Source organism: Chrysemys picta, chromosome 11 (assembly GCF_011386835.1).
Source record: "Chrysemys picta bellii isolate R12L10 chromosome 11, ASM1138683v2, whole genome shotgun sequence".
Taxonomy (NCBI): domain Eukaryota; kingdom Metazoa; phylum Chordata; order Testudines; family Emydidae; genus Chrysemys; species Chrysemys picta.
Genome location: NC_088801.1, coordinates 38,485,536 through 38,511,832, shown reverse-complemented (window position 1 = coordinate 38,511,832; position 26,297 = coordinate 38,485,536). Strand labels below are relative to the sequence as shown.

The window sequence follows — 26,297 nt, the reverse complement described above, 5'->3', positions numbered from 1 at the left end:
AAAACAACAGGAGTACTTGTGGCACCGTAGAGACTAACAAATTTATTTGAGCATAAGCTTTCATGCTCAAATAAATTTGTTAGTCTCTACGGTGCCACACGTAGTCCTGTTCTTTTTGCAGATACAGACTAACACAGCTGCTACTCTGAAACCTGACAGAATACATGGTGGATCCATTTGCAAGTAAGAAAAGCTAGAGCTTTCAAGTAGGAAATATTATCCAAGAAAGATGTGTGTCCCCTTTTTTTTTTGTCCTTAACTAACCAAAAGGTGAGGAAAGAAAGAGATCACACTCCAGTGTATGGGTCTTTCCTTCCCCACACAAAGACACAGAGTGACAGACACACAGAACTACTTCGGCATCATCTAAGCCACTTGATCTCATGGCTACGCTATTTATAAAAACAAAGCATAGGTTTATTCCATCCTTTCATTATATTGTATCCATCTAATAATAATTAATAATAAATAATAATAAGAAGAAATTTTGCACTTCTTTAGCACTTGTCTTTGGAGGTTCTCAAAATACTTTGTCAATATTAATTACTTAAACCAACTCTGGGAGGTAAGTAAATATCATTATGCTCTTTTTAATAGATTGAGAAACTATGAGCTAGAGAAATTAAGGGCCCAATTCTGATCTCACACCAGTTTTAAACCAATTGTATTCCATTGCCCTCAAAAGAGTTACTCCTGATTTACACTGATGTGAGAGCAGAATCTGGCTCTAAGTCTCACAGGCAGAATCAGAAACTGTCCCTTAACTACCAGCGGTCATGCAGAAAACTGCCCTCTCTCTACCAATCCCCTGTCAGCAGCATAATGAAGAGTTAGATCCATAAAGACAATACATCTACAGCCTGGAAATAAATACGTCATTCTGTACTGGTATTTATACCCATAATTCCCAAACTACAATGCAAGATATTTATCTCTTTTTTGCCACAGTTCTTATCCTAGCCATTAGTTTTCTTTTCAAAATTTCAGGGTGCTACTAGCTTAAGAGATTTAATCTATATGATGTAATACTTTTCATAAGATAACATAGCTTGAAGAATTTATGGGTCTATTTCACTTTAAAATGGTTAGTTCTAATGACAGTCAACATTAGACAATCTTTTACCTTATAATATTGTGCCAAAACAGACACACTTAAGTAGTGGCAGCAGATGGAAGAGGTTAAAAGTATCAAATCCTGAATTACCAACTTTGCTAGGCCACCTTCCCTTCATAATTTAGACCCTTCTGTTGGAGATTTGAAAATATATTCTAGACAGATGACATGTTAACAGAATCATTTCATGGTTCAGTGTCTTCTCAGTATGATTTATCTCTATCTGTAGGCACCAGAGGTCCCTATTCAGGAGATTTATGAGCTAGTTCCAAGAATTCATTTTCATGAGGGAGAATGTGTGCATTATCACAAAATAAAAGATTAACATTTGCTTTAAGATTATGCTTTCTTCTCCTGATCAGTTTTAGGGTAAGATGCTTGCATGTAACCCCAGCGCTACCTCCATGATGTTAAGGATGCATATAATTAAATGTTTGTGAGGGTATGAAACTGGTCTTTATAACATTTGTGCATTAGCCCATGAACATATATCCATTCCTCTTCTAAAGCTATACAAACATACAAAGCTAGGATCAAAAAGTTAGTGTATAATGAAACATTTTGACCTGAAACTTAACTGAGACTTTTTAAAAAACATCTCTGCTATCTAATTCTTGCTGCAGGCACTGGATTTTCCACAGGACCAGGAAAAGGGAAGAGTTTGGCCACTAGAGTTTTCTTAAACACATATTTTCAAAGAAGTTTGGGGCCAGCTTTTCAAGTATTCAGCATCCACAGCTGGGATCAAATTATCAAGAGCTCAGTTTCCATTTAGACACCCAAACAAAGGGCAGAATTTTAAAAGCGCTCACCATCCAGCAGTTCCCACTGTGACACTTATGTGTTGCCGGCTGCTAAGTAGTTTGGCTATACCCTTTTAAATACATTAAAAATGGGGGATGGGAAACAGTGCCCTTGTTTTTTTTTTCCCCAAGTGACACTGTCCCTCAATATCTACCAGCCTTCCACTATAATACTGCTAATAAGGTCCCACCCTACATGGAGGAGGGGGACGAGGGGCAGGGCAGAATGCAAATGCACCTGTGCAAGTAAGAAGGCAGAAACCCCTCCCCTTCCCATCCATAAAGGAAAAGCAAATCGGACAAGACAATTGGTGCTTGGGCTAAGTAGAGTGAGGGAATAACTGAAGCTTGCTGTACCTGTAGGGTCCCGTTAAGAACGATCTACATTCAAACCAAACACACTCACCAGACTCGCTAGGGCCCTGAGCAGACATGGGGAATTGGAGACTTTTAATAGCAAAGTCAAAACCGTAAGGGCAAAGGTGCAGGGCCTCCACAATCAGAGAAAGAGAGTTATGAAAACAAGGAGAGAGCAGGAACCTTGGAGCAATGAGAGGGGTTGCTGAAAAAAGACATCTTAGTTCTTGGGGTTCACAAACGTCACCATAGAATTAATTTCATCTCAATAGTGAGCATCTTATAGCCCACTCTCACCTCCCATTACAGGTCACACAGGCCATCTGCCCTCCCATTTATGGACATGTCCCCTCTCAGGCATGCTCCCATAACCACGGCAGCTACAGCAATCGCTTACATGGAGGAGTAATGTTGGGAGAGTTATGAATTTTAAGCCTCTTTTAGCAAGATCTGGAATAAAGGGAGACAGCCAGCTCCAGGTGACCAGCCAGCTCTCCACCATCTGCAAATGCTTCACAGACCCATACAGCGACAGGGAAAATGAATGCCTGAGATTCCATTTTCAATTAATTTATTTTTCATGTTAGGAGATGGAAAATAATCTATGCAGCTAGAAAATATATTTTGTTATGTTCTGTGTAATTTCACATGGAAAGGTTTTCATTTTGGTTTAAACAATACTGCCTTTAAATGGTTCTCAAACATTCCTGGTGTGATGCCTTAAGGCATGATCCTGCCAGCACACATGCACATGAGTAACCTCATTCAGATGAGAAGTCCCATTGGCTTCAATGCATGCTCACATGTACATTGCCAAGATCAAACCATTACATTAATTCATCATTGCTCTGAAATATGGGCCTGGTTAAATCCACACCAAGTTAGAGGAAGTGTTATAAATAAGTTATGAGTATCCCATATTCTGAAGCATTTCTAGACTGAACTTCTGTTCTAAGGATACATTTTTGTATATAATCTACATAGATTTTTAATTTCTTTCCTGCTAGAAGAATGTGTTGGATTTATACCTTGTAATAGCTACATTTTAATATCAGACCCTGTATGTTGTTTGCTTGCTGACAAGAATGTTTGGCTATTTCTAAGTTTTTTCTATTTTTAACATTTCCACTGAAACCAATGCACGAAAGCATTAGAAATCCAGCAGTCCAGTGTATACAATGCCTATTAACTTCAGTGGGGTTCCAAATCCACAGCGACTACAGGCTAAGACCCTTAATAGGGATTTGTTTGTGTGTGAAGGGCATGACTATGGGAAGAGGTACACTCATTTAGAGCCTGATCCATTAAAGTCAATGGAAAAACTCCAAGTCACTTCAGTGAGCTCTGGATCGCGCCCTTAGCTCTTACTGAAATGCATTGGATTCAACTATTTTTTCACAGAAGTCCAAGAGGGAAAAGACCCCTCAGCCATCTAGGCCATATCCCTGCCAGTGCAGGATTGTCCCCTATATGTTTCCCATTGATAACTGGAAAGATGATGGAACAAGTTATTAACTAATCAATTTGTAAGCAATTAGAGGATAATAGGGTTATAAGGAATAGCTAACATGGATTTGTCAAGAACAAATCATGCCAAAAAAACCTAATTTCCTTCTTTGACAGAGTTACTGGCCTAATGGATAGAGAGGAAGCAGCAGACATGATATCTCTTGATTTTAGTACGGCTTTTGACACAGTCCCCCCTGATATTCTCATCAGCAAACTAGGGAAATGTGATCTAGATGAAATTACTGTAAGGTGGGTGCAAAACTAGTTGCAACACCATATTCAGAGAATAGTTATCAATGGTTCACTGTGCAACTGGGAAGGTATATCTAGTGGAGTCCTGCAGGGGTCAGTCCTGGGTCTGATACTATTCAATATTTTCATTAATAACTTGGATAACGGAGACTATGCTTATAAAATCTGCAAGTGACACCAAGCAGGGAGGGGTTGCATGTACTTTAGATGACAGGGTTAGAATTCAAAACAATCTTGACAAATTGGGGAATTGGTCTGAATTCAACAAGATGAATTCAGTACAGATAATTGCACTTAGGAAGGGAAAATCAAATGCACAACTATAAAATGGAGAATAACTGGCTAGGTGGTAGTACTGTTGAAAAAGATCTGGGAGTTATAGTGGATCACAAATTGAATATGACTCAACCATGTGCTGCAGTTGCAAAAAAAAGTTAGTATCATTCTGGGGTGTATTTACAAGAGTGTTACATGTCAGACACAGGAGGTAACTGTCCTGCTCTAATCAGCACTGGTGAGGCCTCAGCTGGAGTAGTGTGTTCAATTCTGGGCACCACACTTTAGGAAAGATGTGGATAAATTGGAAAGACTCCAGAGGAGAGCAACAAAAATGAAAATAGAACAGGAGTACTTGTGGCACCTTAAAGACTAACAAATTTATTAGAGCATAAGCTTTCGTGGACTACAGCCCACTTCTTCGGATGCATATAGAATGGAATATAGGTGCCACAAGTACTCCTGTTCTTTTTGCGGATACAGACTAACACGGCTGCTACTCTGAAAAATGAAAATGGTTTAGAAAACCTGACCTATAAGGAAAGGTTTAAAAGATGAGCATGTATAGTCTTGAGAAAAGACAACTGAGGGAGAATTTGATAACAGTTTTCATATATGTTAAAGGCTGTTTAAAGAGGATGGTTATCAATTGTTCTCCATGTCCACTGAAGGCAGGACAAGATGTAACTGGCTTAATCTGCAGCAACAGAGTTGTAGGTTAGAAATTAGGAAAAATGTTCTAGATATAAGAGTATTTAAGCTCTGGAATAGGCTTCCAAGGGAGGTTATGGAAGCCCCATCATTGAAGGTTTTAAAGAAAGAGGTTGGACAAATACCTGTTAAAGATGGTCTAGGTTTATGTGGTCCTGCTTCAGTGCAGATGAATGGACTAGATGACTTCTCCAGGTCCCTTCCAGCCCTACGTTTCTATGCTTTCTTGTCAGGGCCAGGGCATGGACAGCCTGGCTTAGGGGTTAGCATTGGGCATGGGCTGAGGGGCCAGGAGCCAGTTTCCAGGAATCAGGCCAGGTTAGAATACCAGGAGATCCAAATCAAGGAACAAATGAGTGTGCAGTGATCAAGAGTCAATTACCAAGAGCCAGACAGAATCAGGAACCCAGGAGGTCAGATTCAGGACACGGAACCAGGATGCAGTTACCAAGAGTTAGGATACCAGGAGGTCAGGTTCAGGACACGGAACCAGAGGGCAGGAACCAGGAAGCAGTTACCCAGGGTCAGGCTTAGCCAGGATACCTGGAGGTCAGGATCAGAAGGCAGGAACAGATCAACACCAGACCAGCAGTCCATGGCAGGGAGAAGCCCAGTTGTACCGGTTTCCTCCTGTGGCTTAAAAAGGAGCTACAGCCTAATCAGGAGCCTTGGATCTCTCCCAATCACAAAGTAGGGGTTGGGCTTGTGCCCCTGTTGGACATCATGGACCCCGGTCCCAGCTGCTGTCTGAGAGCTGCTGGGTGGAGGACTGGAATGTGATGACTCAAAGACCCATGCGGCCTGACATTTCTATGATTGTTTTGTCCAGTTTAGTTTTAAAAATCCCAAGCAGTGTGGCTTCTACCAGCTCGGTTTCCTTCCTTAAATTTTCTTCCATTGCTCCTAGTTATACAACCCGGCCACATTCATTTACTCTCCTCCTTGGTGCCGACATCCTTCAAATATTTGTAGACTGTTACTTCCTCCACAATCACTGCATAACTAAGATGATAGTAGATAGATAAACTTTCCTAAGAAATCAATCCTTCCAGCCCCAGGATAATTTTGTTGTTCTTTCAGGGTCTGATCCATTATCTTCAATGGGCTTTGGATCAGTCCTTTAGAGGACAGCAAAAAAGAATAATAATTCTACTAAAAAGGGAGTGCAAGAGAGAACTATCCTGCTCTTTGGTCGTTTATTGGAAATTAATTTGTGGTCTCATTCCAATTCCTAGCTGACAAGTGTCTAAATCATAATGCCACTGTTACTGGCATGCTTGTTGACAAGCTGATCAGAAAGACCCAGGATTGAATTAGCATGGCAACTGAACTATTCTATCACCCAAATTCAGGAATTAAGGAATATTGGAGTTTTAGTGTAGGGAAGCTTGCAATGATGCTGGCTATGCTGTATCTGTCCCTTGAACAAGTAGATGACTTCTGTGTCCAAATCTGTCAGTCTGGCACTTTTTACTAGTACTAACATTTCTTAAATTAATTCATGAGGGTTAATGTTAATTGTCCTTTCCTTGATGAAACATCTCAAAATTCTATGTTAATGTGATGAAATGCGTAGCGCAGGGGTCGGCAACCTTCAGAAGTGATGTGCCGAGTGTTAATTTATTCACTCTAATTTAAGGTTTCGCGTGCCAGTAATACATTTTAACATTTTTAGAAGGTCTCTTTCTATACGTCTATAATATATAACTAAACTATTGTTGCATGTAAAGTAAATAAGGTTTTTCAAATGTTTAAGTTCATTTAAAATTAAATTAAAATGCAGAGCCCCCCGGACCGGTGGCCAGGACCCTGGCAGTGTGAGTGCCACTGAAAATCAGCTCGCGAGCTGCCTGGCAGTGCCCTGGCGTAGTGCACACAACCAGTCTGACACACAAAAATGCTGTTGGAAATGGAAAGGTATGGACCAGCTGTAGCCATGTATGTAGGGGAACGAGGACATGATATTTTCAGACAATCCAAAACAAATACATGGGTCACTCACTGCAAATGGCAGTTACACCCCTCTCCCAAACTAGGATTCAAATCAATCCAGTCAGCAAAATGGCCAATAGAGAATCAATGAAGTTGGAATAATAGAGGATGCTTTGCAGAAATGAGATATGTACAGTAAATCAATACTTCATAACTTTTATTGTCCATTCTAACTTGGTGGCATTTTATATTTCCAAATGAAATGTTTGTTTGACTGTAGGTTATCATAGTCACCGTGGAATTCTGTAACAAACTTCAGTGCAATCTCATCCCTGCATCATTATATATGTACAAATAGTAGAAACTTAACTTGTAAATGCCATTTAAACCATACGATAATGAAAGCCTGAAGAAACAGAGAGCCTCCATTTTAGCACGGGACACTATGGGAGAGTGAAAAACTGGGAGCTGCCTCCCCCCATCTACATACCTTTTAACTTTGTATTTTTATCCAGGTTGGGGTGGGTATGCAGAGAGCACTGTGCCTCCCCGGGAACTTCCACCTCAGCGTACTGGTGGATCCAATGCTGTATAACTGAGAATCTGCAGAAGCAATTGAATGTTGGGGAGTTCAATTCAGTTCCCTTTCCTCCCTCTCCTTTGATTTGCTTTGCACCAGCACTCCAGAGAACTAAATATGTTTGTTTGGGCCTATGAATAAATCAGCTGATCATGAGAGCAGGGTTTATCACTTACACAAACCAAAAGGCAGTGGAATTTTTTAATTAATTAATTAATTTAATTGTGATGGTTTGGATCCATAGATATTAAGAGAAGCTATTACGAGCCCATTGTATTGTTTTCCCTCCATACATAATGAACAACCATAGACTTTCAATCAAATGACTTATTTTCAGTTAAAGGGAAAACAACAAGAAGGAACAAAAGTAAAGTCTCCATGATTGAGCATCATGTGCATGTCTCCTCTGTAAGAGGCTACAACAATTCTAAGAACAAAAATGGCTGATGTCTCTGCCACCAGCAGAGTTCTTAGAAATTCAGAAGTGTGTGACGCATAAAATAAGAGCATCACAGGATCACAGCTTCATGTGCACACCTTGCTCTAAAGGCCTGCCTCCTTATAGTGACTGTCCTGCTCATGAAAGGTGCCAAATTGACGGCCATGGAAAATTAAATTCAGAGGATTTATACAACGCAGGCAGCTATGCTGCAAGCTTCCCCCATGTGCAATGCTTCCACATACTGCCCCTTCAGTGTGCTTGAACCATGTCCTGGAGACAAAATCTTTGAGTACGAGAGGTGTCTGTAACCCTAAAAACTCCTCAAGGCCTATTGGCAAAGGGTTGACTGTTCTGTAACAGCAACTCCTATCTGACCTGACAAACTCACTGCTCACCAAACATACTGCTTTCATGGTATTTATCTATAAAGAATGCCTTGTGAGGTATCAAATGAACGCTCATATCACACTGGTCATCAGAAGCATTGCAAGATATATGCATGGTCTAGGTGTACAGAATTTTGTGTACCTACCAAAAATACATGTGTAACCAGGCAGTTGACAAACAGGTTTTTTTCCAGACAGTAGATAAGATGTCTGTCACATGTAAATTAAGCCAACACAATGGAAGCCCTGTTTGCATGTGAGGTCAATAGGTAAAACCAACTGGAGGGAGCACACTGGCAGGGCCGGCTCCAGGCATCAGCTTAACAAGCAGGTGCTTGGGGCGGCCAAGGGAGAGGGGCGGCACCTGCGGCAATTCGGGGGCGGCAGGTCCCTCACTCCCTCTAGGAGTGAAGGACCTGCCGCTGAACTGCTGCCGCCGATCGCGGCTTTTTTTTTTTTTTTTTTTTTTGCTTGGGGCGGCAGAAATGCTGGAGCCGGCCCTGCACACTGGACATCAAGCATTGGGGAGAAGAGTCTTATTTGGGGGTGCATTTCAAAAGTTTACTGGACTATAAAAGGAAGGGAAAAAAGACCCGTTTCTATTCCATTTACTGAGGAAACCCCTTGTAGGTTAGGGGGGAGATATTCATGAAAACTTGGATTCTGGTTATGACTGAAAACCAGCAGGTCTGACAAAGACTGAATGCTTGGAAGGAACTCCACTCTATTAAATAGAAAAGGTAACCATTGATAAGTGTAGATCTAGGATTGCATTTTATGGTTTTGTTTTATTTGTAACCTATTGTTCTTACTATCCTTGCTCACTAGCTCTTAAAACCTTTGTTAATAAATGTGTATTTATTTTCACTGTAGCTAGATTACAGTGCTGTGTTGTTATCAAGAATCTGATCCTGAGTTATTCTAGTCAAGCTGTGAGTACTCAGTCCCTTCAGGGATAGCCTACCTGGTTATTCATATGAGTGTCCAGTGACAGGAGTTGGATACAACAGAGGGGCAACAGAGAGACACTAGCAGAGGGGCTCGGGAATTGGTATGTGTCTGTCAGTAGCCTGCACAAGAGAGAGATCGATCTGCAGAGACCTGGAAGTCAGTGTGTGTTGGTGGCCAGAGGCTGTTGGTTTTCATGGATAGACAAGACTGCTTCACGCCAGGGGCATGCACAAAGGCGGGGGGGGGGGGGGTAAGTAGCAGCATGGGACCCCCACCAATAATCAATGGGGATACAGAACTCCTCTGGCTCTAGGGCCGTGGCAGGGAGAGCAAGCTCTTCTGGCTCTGGGGCACAGCGGGGTCACAGAACATGCCCCTCCAAAAGCGGTCAAATTTAAATTCCTGCGCAAGCCCCTGCTCCATGCTAAGGGTATAGTAGCAAGGAACCTCACAACTCTGAGTAACCCTGGGGAGCACCACAGTGCCAACATGCTCAGTGCTGAGACTGCTAAAAAGGGCATCAGATGTAGTATGGACACCAGGAACTGGACTGAGATGGTCAAACACCACTAGATGGTCAAACAGCCCCCCTGATGGTAGCAACTTTTTGTCACTACTCACTATCCACCTGGATTGGATTTAAAACAGTACCTGGAGATGACAAGCTCCATATCCCATTAGCAGTCCCTCTTCCCATCAAGCACCCACCATAGTCTATTATGTCTTGTGGAAGTGGATAATTTCTAGTAGCGGCATTCTAGCTCGTAAAATGCAAAGCAGAAGAAAATCACTTCACTCAAAAAAATATTAAAAATTCTGTCATTATGGAGTTTAAATAGTAAATACACACTATTTATCTTATCAAAGTAGACACCCCATCTTAGATATTGCAAAGTCATGCAGACATATATCAGTGAGTAGGGAGAGAGATAAATCATACACAGAAATCAAAGCATCCACATGTCCCATTCCATAGATCTTCCTATCACTTGCTGTTATTTAACACTATGACATGATTGTAGCCCTTCTAAACTGGTTTGAGTATTCATCTGATTAAATTTATGGACATTAGTTTTGAAATCTGGAGCCTCTCTTGCTGCTTTAATTGCCATGTCCTGTTTTATATTTGTGCCACTGCAACCAGAGGAACTGCTGCCTCAGTCTGAATAATTTGTGGAAGAGTAGTGGCAGTTCACATCTGGGTCGGGTACAAGGAGATAACATTATGACGCAGAACCTAAGACAGCCTCATCTGCATATAAATAGACCTAATCAGAAATGCAAATTGCAATCAGAAGAAATTTTAAAAGCCCGTGATAATTGTGCGATTGTGCAGATAACAAAAGGTCAAACACTTTTATTGTCAAAGCTTTTAAACTGCTATCAGCCAGTGGCGATTCTTCCTTTACAAACGCAATGTGGAAAAGGCAACCATATGCCAATTTGCAGTCAACCTTGGACAAATTCTTGAGAGATTTTTCCTACTATTACCGTGGCCCTCTTGTTAAACCTTATCTCACACTGACTATAAAATCTTGACTTGTCCAGTTAGAAACCCCAAGCAGGTGATGATAAAGCAAAACAAATACAGATCATGTGAAATGAAATATTCAGGTGATATTAATAACTATGGAAAGAGCTTCCATCGTCTTTTTATATGTATATTGCACATCTTATCATCCAAGGGCAAATTAAAAAAAGAAATGATGGACACAATTTAGTGAAACTGACAGATTGCTACATAACATTCTCAAAATTACATATATTTCTTCCACAATCAGACAAGTCTAAGATTCCAGAGGAATGCCATTTAAAAACATTATGCTACATTTCAGATACTAGCTTCTGCCTCTGTTGAAACAAATGCTTTTATCAATTACAGCTAAGAAAATTACATTTGCAGTCTATTGTTGATGGTATAGAAAATCAAAACCCAAGAGAAGAATAAAGTAAATTTAGAATTCTATTATTTCAACTAGCCCTAACTATTAATTATTTCTAAAGTCAGATTGAATAGGAATCCTCATAATGATAACTCTTTTTTATCTATTTTCCAGTGATGGTTTCTTACAATTCAAGGAGAAGTTGTTTACCAAATATTTATTTTACTTCTCACTAGACTCCCTGTGAACAACAAACTAGTGAGTCAAGAGAGCCATCTAGTGCCATACCTTGGAATCTTAAAAAGCGTTTTCACAGGATGCATGTCAAATAAAGGTGGGTCTCCATCACCCAATTCAATAGCTGTGATCCCAAGGGACCATACGTCACACCGAGCATCATAAGAGTAGTCATACTGTTGTTCACAAGCAATGACCTATCAGATAAAAGCAGGAAAAACAATGTATTAACCTTCTCATCAATTCGCGCTGTCCTAGCATGACATTAATGCACTTTTGATTACCAAAATCACATGCAACTCCTATTTCTGCAGCTTTGCCTGCATTTCCCAGATGGAAAAGTCCTATAGAATTATAACCTCTCCTTAGGTTTGTTTGTTTTTATTTAAAAAAATATTCCCACAAAATTTAATAGAGAATTATACCCCTGCTATAGAACTGTACAGGATGCTTCAAGCAACTCTACAAAAAATTCTCTATTAAATTCTCTATATTTTAATTTCTACTGAAACCTATTGCAATTCTATTTCATACCTATGAACTTCTACAGCTATTTGTAAGGTGCAAGGGTGATTTGCATGATAAAAATATTCCATCACTCACTCCCATCAGTCAATTACTTGCAAATATATGTAGTTTGCCCCCTCTGGATTTGAGTAAATAGAAAAAGCTGAATCGATATATCATGGGCTTGATCTAAAGCCTACTGAAGTTAATGGAAGTTTTTCCATAGACTTCAAAGGGGCTTTGGACCAGGACCTCTATGCACACTGCCAGTGAAAGTCAGTGCCTACATTCATATGATCACAAGTTTCACAACTAGATCTGAGCTCAAAACAAACCTCTGAATGTGAACATCCGCAAACCTTGCTGTGGAGGTCAGAAGCCAAATCCAGGTTAAAATTTGATCCTTATCTCTATAAATGCATGAAACAAAACCTCAGATCCAAAAACCCTTGCACTTATTGTGGTTTGGAATCTTGAGCCAAATTTTCCAGCTCAAACGCTTCACCATCACCGGGTGCTTTGAAAACTTTTTATACTCTGCTGTGTCATTAATAGATATGTGCACAGTTTTCTGCATGGGGTGAAATTAAATTGCAAATTTGTGTTAACTATAAACAGAATTGCTGACAGCACAAATTATTTTCTTATAAAATAAGTAAAGGGTATTGAATATACAAGATAAGAAAATCTAGCAGAGGCAGTATAAGTTATGGTTAGAATAAGAGCATCTCCTATTACAGCAATAATTTATTTTTAATCAAGTCCTTCCACTTGGTCTATCTAGTTTAGTTGTTTGTCTAGAGCAAACTGATTCAGAAAAATTAGATCCCATGCCTGAACTTTCTCGCAAAGCTAGAACTAAATGTTCAGATAACATTCCTCCCTAATTTTTTTCACTTTAGTATGTCAGAGAACTTCCTGCTTCTATTCTGTTCTGTTTAGTTTCATGTATCATCCTCATGAGCAGGATGTCTGAGTGTTCTCCAGTAGTGCATTACACATCATCATCATCTGTCATGTGAGGTTGGTTTTTTTTCCCTTTTATCCTCACTCAAGAGGTAAAATTAAAGTAAAAAGTTTGTGGGGGTTCTTCATTGCTGTGGGAGTTCATTCCACAATCTTGGACTGACTCCCAGGAAAGGTCTGTCTCCTAAACAGACAAGCTTTACTCTGGCAGTGGACAGTTCCATTATATCTGAGGAGTGGAGTTGTCAACCACTGTTCTCATCCCAGAGCTACAGATGATCATGTAGGTATTATCCTAGGCCCAAGCAATTGAGTGCCTTGAAAATATGGACCAAGACCTTGAATTTGTCATGGTATTCTATGGGATGCCAGCGTAAAGACCAGTTTGATGTGCTCACAGTAGCCCATATTGCTAAAAAGATATGTTGTCATGTTCTGTACTAGTTAGAGTTTCCAGATGGCTGCATGCCCAGATACGTTGTAGTGCTGTAGGACTGGAAGCACCAAAATACCCCACAGGCAGAACAGGAATCAAGACATGCAGTAATCGTCTGTGTGGTCACTGTGGGCCAGAAGAAGTAGACATTTGCTGGGCTGCCTAGGATGGCAGGACTCATGGAGTTAGCCATGCTAGCCACAGGGAAATAAAAGTAGAAGTCTAGTGATAAAGCCTCTTCATGACATGTCCCGTTCCAGAGGTCTGGATAACTTCTTATTTTTACAGTACCACATGAGTCTTCGCACATACAGGATGATACTTGTCCTGCCAAGAAGAGTTTATAATTTAAGGGTATAATTCTGCTCCCATTGAAACCAATGCCAGCTTTGCCATTAACTTCATCAAGCCCTAAACTAGACAATATATGGACACAAAAGATGGGGAAAGAGAACGTAACACACAGGATTATGCAGTGGAGAAGTTTGGCATGTGTACTGCTAATTTGGGGACAGGATGACAGATGTATTTGTATGTACATTTATCGGAACCGAAACATCAAACCCTTTTGAGATTTGCCTAGGACTATTTAGAACTGAAGTTATTTTTGTCTTGGCTTCAGTAGATATAGCACATGTAGAAAAGCATAGCTGCAAGCACATAATATACCGCAGAACGATTCTGACTGGAGCTCTGCTAGTTGGAGACAAGCACTGTATAATTAGCACTGCTGACCCACCAGCTGAAAGGAGTCTTGAGTTTAAAGGGCTGAAGCTCCTGAGGAAAGGTGCTACTGTACTCACTCAACGGCACTAGCTAAGCAGCCTGTGAGCAGTGTGAGCACAATGCTGAAAGCAGAGTGTATAAAAAATGAACATGGTACAAAATTGTTACCCTTGTTCCAAGGAGAGCAAAACTGCTAACCATGTCCAACAAATAAAATAAACCAGCTGAATGTCTTTCCACATGACATTATGCAGCCTATTTAATTTAATCGGATCTCACCTTAGGGGTAAAAAATATTTTCATAGGCCTTGTATACACTAGCGACATTTCCACAAAAGTCTCTCACTCGTTCAGTTCCACTGGTGTTTAGCAACACTGGAAGAGTTGGTGTAGGCACACCAAGGTGAGCGTCTCTCTCTCTCTTTCTCTTTCACACACACACACACACACACACACACACACACACACACACACACACACACAGAATAAACTTGAGGTCTAAATTGGTTCTTTATTCCCATTTCTTTATTCATGACTTCCAGATCTTATTCAAAGATGAAATTTTTTGTAACATTTATCAACGAAAGATTAACTTTAAAAAAAATCAATTAAAAATGATTGAATTTCAGAACAATTTATATTAGTAGGTAATTATTGATTAGCACACACAGCCTCCTTAACCCTTTCCCTGTCAGTGCAGGGTTCATACACCCCATCACACACAGTTTTCACAGGGAATTAGGCTTGGGGGCTCAGAGGTAATGGAAACTTCTTCACACTGCAGAGAAGCTTACCAAGCCCTCCATATCTGTCGTTCCAGCTAGACTGGAATAGCATCTAGAACCACTGCACCCTACAAAAGCGATTGTGGCAACTGGCTCTACATAATTACAGTCCTATGAAGTAGTCCTTCAGCTTTCCTCAAAGCCCCCCTTCATGCTGCCTAGCTAGGAAGTCAGCGCTCCTGTAGGCAAAGGGTGAGATGATGCAAACACCCCCACTCTCCACAGCAGATTTGGTGTTGTCCCATTGCTTTTTTGACCTTCTCGGATACTGTGCTGATAGATACATTTCTTCTTCAAGGACTTATTTTTAGCTTTCAAAACGTAGCTTTCTGAATTCCATTGTATTGCGTCAATGCTGTTAGCAGCTCCAGCATAACTCTTTCATTCCTATTGCAGTTCATTGTAGCTTTAGTTTGACCTTCATCAAAACTTAAATAAGAAAAAAAATAATCAAGGAAGAAGCTAAATTTTCTCTAGATTGTTTCAATTCTTTATCCACTTCCCAAAAACATCTGTGTTCCCAATGACACGTCACTTTACTGAAATCATGTGAGTCAGCTCCCATAAGGTGGTGACTCAGAGGAAGTCACAAGCAGTTAGCCCATACATAGCCAATTAAATAGACAGTATTTTTCTCTTTCACTTTCTTGAAATGTCAAAAATATTTATCTGCTTGGCTACAAAGCTGCTACACTCTATCCCCAGATCGCGTTTGTCTCGATACTTGCATGGTCCTCATCACAGCATTGTGTGAGTTCTTCACAAATATTATGAAATTTGTCCTCAATATCCTGTGAGGCAGATGTAGCAGTTCCCCCATTTCGCAGTCAGGGAAGTGAAGTGAAGCATGGAGAGATTTATTCTCAGGATCAGCTAAAGATCTCAGAGATGGCAGAGCCAGGAAGTAAATCCAGATCTCCTGAGTCCAAGTCCAGTGACTTAAAACACAAAGCCATCCTTTTCCTCCATAAGCATGGCATGTTGCCATTGATTCTAATTCTAAAATCTATTGTCTGCAGTTTGACAGCAAAATTCACTCTTCATCTAAACTTTCTTAGCACGTTTATTTACAAGCTATGCCAAAATAATTAAATGAGTGTCACAGGGAGTTGCATTCATGATGGATGGTGTAGTGAAGGGATATAGGCACTGTTTCCAGAACAATGTCATTGAGCTTCTGAAGGCTTCACAAACAGTTTAAGACCTACAATATTCCAACAAAGAGGAGAGAACATGTGAAGCATCTTTAGATACTCTCCTCTCTACAGCTGACAGCTTATTCCTTCAGTAAATATGGTACATGCTAGTAAAACTACATTACAGCAAAAATCCCGGCATCCCAGGTGAGAAGCATTTAAAAAAAATCAAATTCTCTGTCAATCTATTGTGAGTTCTCTTTGTTTCCAACGAAATTTAATCTGAAATGAAACATGCATCCCAGTTCATTTCAGGCAGTTTTTCATCACTCACCTCTAGCAAAAGAAGCTGGTCTGAAAAGACATTGCATTTGTTGCCACCTTGCTATGGAGTATGTAGAATGTATATGGATTGCATTATCACAGTCTCTGAGTGATTACTGAACTGAAGGCAGTTTGCCATTTACCTTGGGATTTTACCATTGTGTGCCCTTCACAGAAGCTTGTGGTGGGGTAGGAGGGAAAGTAAGATTCTGCTTTATTGCTTCACCTATGGAAGATGAGCATGGACCGCAAAGCAGTTGTTTGGAGGTTGGTTTGTGCAGCTGGTTGGTTTTTATCTTGGAGTCTAAGGCCTTGTCTATACTACAAATGCTTTGCTGGTATAGCAATACTGGTATAGCTATTCCAACAGAGCACCCTGGCATAGATGCAACGTATGGCAACAGAAGGAGTTTTTCTGTCAGCATGGTAATACCACCTCCACAAACAACAATTAGCTGCACCTACACCGTGGGGTTTGCTGGCATAACTATGTCTGCTGGAGAGAGGGGGGCTTCACACACCTGACCACCATAGCTATGCAGACAAATCTTTGTATTGTAGGTCTGGCCTAAAACTGTGACTTCCTGGTCCCAAATTTTGAGTACTGTACTAAAGTTAATGCTCATTCTCCTGTGCATCCAATTCCATAGACCCTGCCATGGGGCTTCAGGGCATATGTGGCTTTAAGGGACCAGATCCAGATCTAGCAATCACAAGTTCATTTTCAAGATTTCCTGAAGAGCCTCCCGGTTTTGTCCTGTCTTCTGAGCTATAGCTGGTGTCTAGGCAACCCTCTACAGAGCAAGAATCTTTTAAATTGAAACAAAAGGCAAAACATTACAGTCTGCCTTCTCTGCAAGAGATCCAGAACCACATATTCCTGGGGACATGCCCTCTGTCAAAGAGTGCTTTAAGCCCCTCAGTTTCTAAGGGACTGATGTTTGAGATTTTCTTTTTTCTTCTCTCTGCTGTGCAAGGAGGCTAGGAAGACACAGGCACTAGAAGAAAATCCTAGACCAGGAAGTATGTTACCTACCCTGCCGCCCTTGCTCAAATACATAGTCAGACTTGCACCATATCTAGGAGTGTTCTTCCTCATTGACCCAAGCACAAACTGAGGAGGATTTCACCTTGGCTACCGTCCTCCAGGTCCAAAGCCTGGATCCTAGCAGAAGAGTGCAGTGTCTTTCACAGTGTATGCTGAGCAGGATGTGGCCCTGCTCTCATCTAGGACTTAGGCCCTACAGTGATACAATCATAAATATAATAGTAAGTGCCAAACGTTTCTTGAAATTTGTGTGCAATAAAATTCAAAATTGTATCTATGCTCTACTGCTACCATACTAGATTTATTGTATTGTTTTCCCACCAAATGAGTTCAATTTTCAGAAATTTCAATATTCATTCATCTTCATGCCAGATAATACCAATTCAGAGGAAGGTGCAAGAATCTCCTTTATGGTCATTTATGAAATAGCCTATCCTGGGAGAAGTTTCTTCCTAACCCCAGATAGTTAATGACTGGTTTATGCCCTAGACAATTTAAAGTTAATATCCCTTTTGTTTTTAATCTTATCTGATGTAATGCATGCTATGAAAACAAATCTAACCTCTAGAAAGAGTTCTTTCAGTAATGTATCTTATAATTAGTGCTATGAAAATAGATATTTGCCACACATGCATTACACATGCTGTAAATATATATTTTCAAAATTTTCCTCACTAAAGGCTGAAAGGCCACACATTTTCTTCTTAGATTTATTTTCTATCACAAAATGCAAACAAGCTTTGCATGCACGATCACTTTTAAATTACTTTCAGGCAGCAAAAAAATTAAAATGAATTTTTTTTATACTTTCTGATTTCTCACCTGTTTAAGTTGTCTCCCTTTATCATGTGGATTCCTAGAGTTTCTTGTGGTAATCAGAATTTACAACCAAAAAATAGTTTCATATTTCAATGGCACCTAAATGCATAGTCAAAATGCTCGTATCAGAAGAGCTAATTTTAGCTAAACAGAAGTTAAAGCAAAGAGACCTAAAGCTATTAACCCAGGGCTGACCTTGAGTCCCATGATGTAGGCAAGTGAGCGGTGAACAAGATAAACTGAAGGGTGGAAATGGAGGAACATACTCAATGCTTTTTAGAGGATTGTATGCACTGCACATGTCTATTTAGAATTAATTTTGAAACACAGAACAGAATACAATTTTCAAATGAATGCAGTTCTGTGATTTTGATTGGGAGTTGGATTTTCTATTCCAGGTATTAGATGCCTTTTAACTACAGGTACCAACCTGATTTTTAGGGTTTATATAGTTTAGGTATAAACAAAATAAACCTGCTCTAAGATGAAATCTGTCGTAAGGCGACTGTTCTTGGAGCAAAAATCAGGTCCTGAACCTGAAAGCCCTTTATTCACATGAATATTGGACATCAGAAGGACTGCACTTGTAAAATTTTGCAGGATCAACCCATTGCTTTAGATATTTTTCAAATATATGATTTTAAACAAAAATATGCTAGTTTAATATTTGTGTTTACATAATGTAGAGAGAGCACCTCATATTATAGTGTGACACTAAGTATTTTCTCATTGTTCCAACATTCAGTTTATTCTTTCTCTCAAAAAAAAAAACCCCAATCAGATTCAAAGCCAGAAAATAAACAGGAGTTTTTTAAAATAAAAGCTGCTGTGGGTATATCTAGTTGAGCACCTGCTACTCTAACATTCTCAGAAGCATGCTCTTGTGCTCTGAAGTAGTAAATTTCATAGAGATGTCTATTTCACCAAGGAGGAGAAAGCATTCTGCTTTATGGGAATAACCTTGCTGAATGTTATGTTCTCTTGGCTGGTAACACGGACCCCAAACAGGGAGCTGATACAGCTTCAGACTCCTCGTTTGAAGTCATAGCCCCATTTAAGTCAACAGCAAAACTCCCATTGATTTCTAGGATAGATGCTAGCAATGAAATCTTGGCTCCACTGAAGTTATATGATATCTTTTCCAAGGTGGAAGTCCCTATAGCTGTATGTCATGCTCCTATCCATACAGCTCTTCAATGAACACATTATTAAATGTGTTGTGCTCAACAGTCCCATAAGTAACTAGCATCTATGCACCTCTGTCATTTTCTGATGGTTATAAGTAAAGTGTAAAAGTTGGTGTCCATGGTAGCTCAGTCTCTGTTGTTTTTAAGTCACCCCCAATGTCTGTTCCAGATCCTGTATGGCAATTCCTGTTCCTAAAACTAGATTTGGTACAGGGTGACAGTGTGCTGATTCACATTAGGTTTACACTTAAGTTCTGAGGTTCAGATTTCAGGCTGGACCAGGTCAAGAGTTTAGCTTTAATACTGCTAAAATCTTGTGAGCTTCTCTTGCAAAGTTTTGGATGAATGTGTTAGAACTCAAATGAGATCATCTGATTTTGTGATATTTTCACTATTCAGGTAAGAATCTTGCAAAAACCATAGCACTGTTCCTTTGACCACTTCTGAACTGGAACTGGAACTGAGCCCCCTCCCACCCACCCTTTTTTTTTTTTTTTTTTTTTTTTTTTTTAAAGATTTGGAATTAAAGATGTATAGATGAGTTCAATTCAAAGGATTCAAATTTGATTCTCCTCCCTTGTCCTCAGAGTATTTCAGGGATGACAGAGATAGATTTTAGGTAACACATTTAACAGGCGACAACAAGTATTTATAAAAGTAACCTCAGCAATGATTATGCTGAATCTAGCCTGGCTGTATTCTCTGTTTCAGTCTCTGCAACTGATTCCTATACGTGTGAGGCAATTATGATTAACATAATAACCAACTCTTAAGGTTACTTCTTAGGTTTCATCTTTTTTTTCCCCTGAGCTCTTCAGCTGCTTCTATACAGCTTACTTCCCATACAATTATCTCCCACTTTCACTTTCCAACCCTATTTTGGTTAAACTCAGGATATGCACTGATCTCTTGCTCTTTTTCTCTGTCCTGATGCTATTATTTGACATACACATACATCAGAAAAACATTTCCGGAAGGCCCAATTACTCATTGGGGGCTTAGTCCAATTTCCTCATTTTTTTCTAGACCATATGCTTTCAATTTCTCTGATTCATATTATTTCCTATTGACCCACTTGTTTTAAGCTGTTTTGGGGTTCTCCTCTATTGTTTTTCCCCAGACACCCCCACATATCAAAAACATCAGATAAAAAGGAGCCAGTAAACTTTCTTTGCATGCTGCCCTATGTTTTCTTTTCACTGTACAAGTTTCCATTAGCTTTCACTAATCTTACCTTAGACTCAATGGAAAATTTTGTTTTCAAAAAGCTGTTATCAAGGAGGATTTTTCAAGTTCTCATAGTTCTAGATTTTCATCTTTCATAGCACAATTTACACATGCATTAAAAAAAACTATGAAGGCATCACAAAAAGTAATGCAAATTCTACATCTGAGGGAATATAAAAGTGTCATTCACACAAACACAAGGAAACCAACTATAATGATGCAAGCCCATGAGTCTTATAGTACTTGAAATATAAAAGATAGTTCAAGGAGCAACATAATCAGGCTTGGAAGGATTAGATTCTTATTGGTAATTATCAATTTCACTATAAACACACACAAACCTATGAAAAAATATTTCCATCAATAATAATCAAAATTTACAGATAGGCAAAGTTAAACAAGTGCTGCTTGAGGACTAATAGAGTTTGACTTAAAGGATACTTTGTATATTTTAACCTGTGATGTTGACAATTTGTATTTCAACAGTTACAAAACGTTAACATTTTGAATCTCAACTACTGTCATTAAATAATCATTATCTGATTTCCTCTATTGTCTGACCCCCTCAATAATTTCCCACAATTGTGAACATTTAAATCAATAAAATTAGAAAAAATGTTTAAAACACATTATTTTGTACAACTATGAAAATTTAATTGCTAAGAATTTAAAAAATGCTTAAAACTTAACCGATATTATCCTTCAAAATTATTGTTTTTAAATAAAATTCTGCCAAGCCTAAGCATAGTGGATAGTTGAGCATTGTGCAGTTATTTCGCAGAGTTGTATCTCTACAATGCCTGATCAGTGGATACATGGTGGCTCACAGATGCATGCTTACTTGCTGAGGGTGAATGTACTTAGGGTGCTGGATTACTTGGAAACATCTTTTCAGAACAGGAACTTTAAAAAGAGCTGCCTCTGTTCTGATGTGGTATGTACAGAATGCCTTTCAGTCATTACATGTAACCATATTTTCAGATCACTTACTTCAAAATGTCCATTTATTTTTGGATTCTTATTCAAATTATTTTTATTATTTTCCAGTGAGACAATTAGAAGGGGAGTGGAGAGCAGGAAATTTGAGTAAGATTTCAACCATTAACCCTGATAGTAATTACTCAAGCAAAACACTACTCTAAACAGCATCCTTAATTATCTGGGTTTAATAAAAATATTTTGTCGTCTTAGCCCTTGGCAATGTCAGAATGAATGGTCTAAACTGTTTTTAGAGTGTCTTTAAGCAAGGTGATGCCATAAATAATAATGGCATGGTGGTTACTAAGGTGTCTCATGTCTCTTCTGTGACGTCAGCTGGTTGTTATGGAGATGGTAAAATATCAACCATTCTTTGTGAGTCTGTACGAGATCAATTTTTGGATCCATTACAGCAGGTTCATTTCTCTGCTCAACTGTAATCAGTTTTCCATGGCAAAAGACAGAAGACCAGATGGGACTGTAACATTTTTAAAAAGAAACAAATGTTTGCATTATATTCAAAACTGTATGCCGTATGATACAGACCTTTGCTTGTTTACAACAGATGCAGAATGTAAGCTCTATCCCAAATAGCCTGTGGTTCAAACAGATTATATGTTCCATCATTTCTGTTGGAGGCCACTATTTTTGTTTAGATTTAATACTGTGCATTCTCTCTCTTTTTGTGTGTTTTTGTACCATTTTATAAAACACAGACTCCTGCAATATTTGCAGTTACTTAAAGGGACACTGTCAAGGTTATCGTTCTCTGTCATGCAGTCACTGCAAATGCAGGGGAGTTAGTTCACTTTTAATCTAAAAGTAAGACAAAATCTCCTAAAGCTGCATGAAATGGGATGAACAGTAAAAATAAAGTGCCCTGGTCTACACTATGTGTTTAGGTCGAATTTAGCAGCGTTAGATCGATTTAACCCGGCACCTGTCCACACGCCAAAGCCATTTTTGTCGACTTAAAGGGCTCTTAAAATCAATTTCTTTACTCCTCCCCAACGAGAGGATTAGCGCTGAAATTGACCCTACTGGGTCAAATTTGGGGTAGTGTGGATGCAATTCAATGGTATTGGCATCCGGAAGCTATCCCAGAGTGCTCCATTGTGACCACTCTGGACAGCACTCTCAACTCAGATGCACTGGCCAGGTAGATAGGAAAAGCCCCGCAAACTTTTGAATTTCATTTCCTGTTTGGTCAGCGTGGCGAGCTGATCAGCACAGGTGATCATGCAGAACTCATCAGCACAGGTGACCATGGAATCCCAGAATCACAAAAGAGCTCCAGCATGGTCCGAACGGGAGGTACTGCATCTGATCGCTGTATGGGGAGACGAATCCGTGCTATCCGAACTCCGTTCCAAAAGACGAAATGCTGGATTATTTGAAAAAAATCTCCAAGGGCATGAAGGACAGAGGTTATAACAGGGACCCACAGCAGTGCCACGTGATACTTAAGAAGCTCAGGCAAGCCTACCAAAGAACCAGAGAGGCAAATGGCCGCTCTGGGTCAGAGCCCCAGACATGCTGCTTCTATGATGAGCTGCATGCCATTCTAGGGGGTGCCCCTACAACTACCCCACCCCTATGCGTTCCTCCTCTCCCATCCCTCCCGGGCTATCTTGGCAGTTATCCCCCCCATTTGTGTGACAAATTAATAAAGAATGCATGAATTTGAAACAACGACTTTATTGCCTCTGCAAGCAGAGATCAAAGGTGGAGGGGAGGACGGTTGGCTTACAGGGAAGTAGAGTGAACCAAGGGGGCAGGTTTTCATCAAGGAGAAACGAACAGAACTTTCACACCGTAGCCTGGTCAGTCATGAAACTGGTTTTCAAAGCTTCTCTGATGCACAGCGCGCCCTGCTGTGCTCTTCTAACCGCCCTGGTGTCTGGCTGTGCGTAATCAGCGGCCAGGCGATTTGCCTCAACCTCCCACCCCGCCATAAACGTCTCCCCTTTACTCTCACAGATATTGTGGAGCGCACAGCAAGCAGTAATAATGATGGGTATATTGGTTTCGCTGAGGTCTAACCGAGTCAGTAAACTGCGCCAGTGAGCTTTTAAACATCCAAAGGCACATTCTACCATCATTATGCACCTGCTCAGCCTAGAGTTGAACTGCTCCTTACTACTGTCCAGGCTTCATGAGCCATGGGAGCAAGGGGTAGGCTGGGGTAGGTATGACCGCGCGGTGCTGCCGACTGGGAGAGCAGCCTGAGGCAGAAGCCTCCAGCTGGCATGATATTCCAGGCAGGACTGAATCTCCATTAGATAAAACTTAAAGAAGAGAATGACCTGGAGTCATTCCCTTTTTTGTCCACGCACCCCCGACTGACCTCACTGGGGCCAGCCAGGAGCACCCATGTCTGCCCAGGCACCCCCGACCAACCTAACCGAGGTCGGCCAGGAGCACCCACGGGACAACGACGACAGTTAGCAGTCATATTGCACTGTCTGCCGTCCGCAAGGCAAGGCAAGGGGATGCTGCTGTGTAGCACTGCAGTACCGCGTCTGTCAGCAGCACCCAGGAGACATACGGTGATAGTGAGCTGAGTGGGCTCCATGCTTGCCGTGGTATGTCGTCTGCACGGGTAACCCAGAACCACCTGCGACAATGTTTTTGCGCCATCAGGCATTGGGAGCTCAACCCACAGTGCAATGCTCTGAAAGTCGACGCTAGCCTTGGTACTGTGGATGCACACTGCCAACTTAATGCGCTTAGTGGGGACACACACAATCGACTGTATCAAATCAATTTCTAAAAAAATCGACTTCTATTAAATCAACCTAATTTTGTAGTGTAGACATACCCAGTGGGATGCCTCTGGGTAGGCTGTTATAAAAGTGCACTGAGTCAGTTCTCTTGCCTAAGAAGCTTGATGGGGACCCTTTAATTTTCTTCATTTCTATTTTATGTTACGTCCAAGGATCTAAACATGCTTTGCTACTTATGAGCATATAGAGGCCTTGCTCCACACTGGACAAAGCCAACCAATTCCACTAATAGTCTTCCCAGTCTATCTGCAGTCTCAGCGACTTGTGACCCCTCCTCTATGCTTAGCCTCTCACTGTCCTTCCTCATCTATCCAGTGTTTGATGCCAATGCTGCAGGCTGGCAAGGAGCTGTGCCAGAGCTCTTTTTCTCTTGGCACTCCTCCTCATGCTGTTTGTTATGTTCCTGGCATGCTAGCTGGTAGCATTTGTGGGTGAAGGAGTTACATGATTAAGCAGATGTTGGGTGCCTGGTCACAAGTGGGAGAAAATCACTGGCCAAACTAAGTCTTCACAGAAAAAGACCCTGTAAAACCTATGGCTGGACCGGTAATAACATTGCAACCAAGAACTACTTTCCATGGAGCAATAAAACTAATTAAAATATGTCAGAAATGTTAAAACAAAACCAGATTGAGATCAAAACCAGATAAGACCAAACACCAAATGTATCATAATGTACAAATCTCTGTGCTCTAAACTGGGAGGTAATGTTCAAAAGGGACACAGCGAAAGCAAAGACAATGAAAATCAGTAGTTTAATTTTTATTTGTGAAAGCAATTTTGCAAAGCAAATAAATAGTAAAAGAATCTATTATCCAAAAATGGATGGAGACGACAAGGCATTAACTCATTTTCTAGAGCTGGTTCTTATTAACTCTTATTTTGTTGGGTATAAAAGTTCATTGAAGTACTAGTAGAACACCAACCAGTTTATCTCCCATAAATTACACAGCAATTTTAACAGCTACTTTAGTATTATCACCTTACTATCTGATATCAGACCACTGAATTTTAAGATACCACTGTGCTATAGTTTTGCAATGGGAATAAAGATTTTTCCTGTGATATACAAAGGTTTCAGGTTTTTGTTTCACACATTAACGATTAAAATGAAAGAAACATCTACAGTCTTAGAATCTTAACAGTTCACCTTATCTGCAGGAGGCAATTAGAGTTTTTTGTGTTTGTTTTAAACAAGAACTCAGTGGAATTCACCTTGCAGCTCAGATGGAATTGTAGGGGTCTACAGCTGAATGTGTCGCTCCCTGACTTCAGATCAACATAAGACAGCAACATGCAGTGCAACAGACTTGCTACATCTAAGCCTGGTGCTCTTTCAAAAGGCTGGTGCACATGTTCTTCATAAAGAATGGTTTCCATGTGGTGACTATTAGCTATCTTTATGCATAGTTGATATTATGGAACCTAAATTTATTTTGCTGCTTTTTACTGTAAACTTTTGTGTCATATGAGGGCCATCTGAACCTTGATTTTAGACTATTTGTCTTTAGTTGAACACTTTCATGTACAGATTGTGGCCTAAGGGCTAAATGAGGCAGAGCTGAGTCTAGGTTTTGCAGGACTCCATCTATTTTCCTCCAAGTCTGTAAGTGGGAGACCTGGGTTCAAGTCTCGGCTCCACATCAGGCAGAACAGGATTCAAATCTGGCTTTCCCATATCCCAGGTCAGTACTTTAATCACAAGATTATCACCTATTCTGGGGTGGGCTGGTGACTCTCTCTCTCTCTCTCTCTCTTTTGTGGAAAATGTCTAAAGGTCTCAGGTTCATCCCCATACAGAATGGAAAAAATTTTGAAATCTTCAAAATATTACCAGGATGGGAAAAACATTTTCCACCCATTCCTGCACAATACATAATTTATATATATAAAAGTAAGAATAAGTTCAGTGGACATTAGCATCCTCATTAATTTAAGC

The 26,297-nt window shown here is 40.2% G+C and overlaps 1 protein-coding gene across 1 annotated transcript in view; it reads right to left on the bottom strand.

Annotated features, from left to right (window-relative positions):
• Positions 1 to 26,297, bottom strand: part of MYO3B (myosin IIIB) — a 285,486-nt gene that overhangs the window by 240,717 nt on the left and 18,472 nt on the right. Inside the window, exon 6 of the mRNA XM_024114809.3 lies at positions 11,485 to 11,630. Coding sequence (XP_023970577.3) covers positions 11,485 to 11,630 — 146 coding nt within the window. The remainder of the gene's footprint in view (positions 1 to 11,484; positions 11,631 to 26,297) is intronic.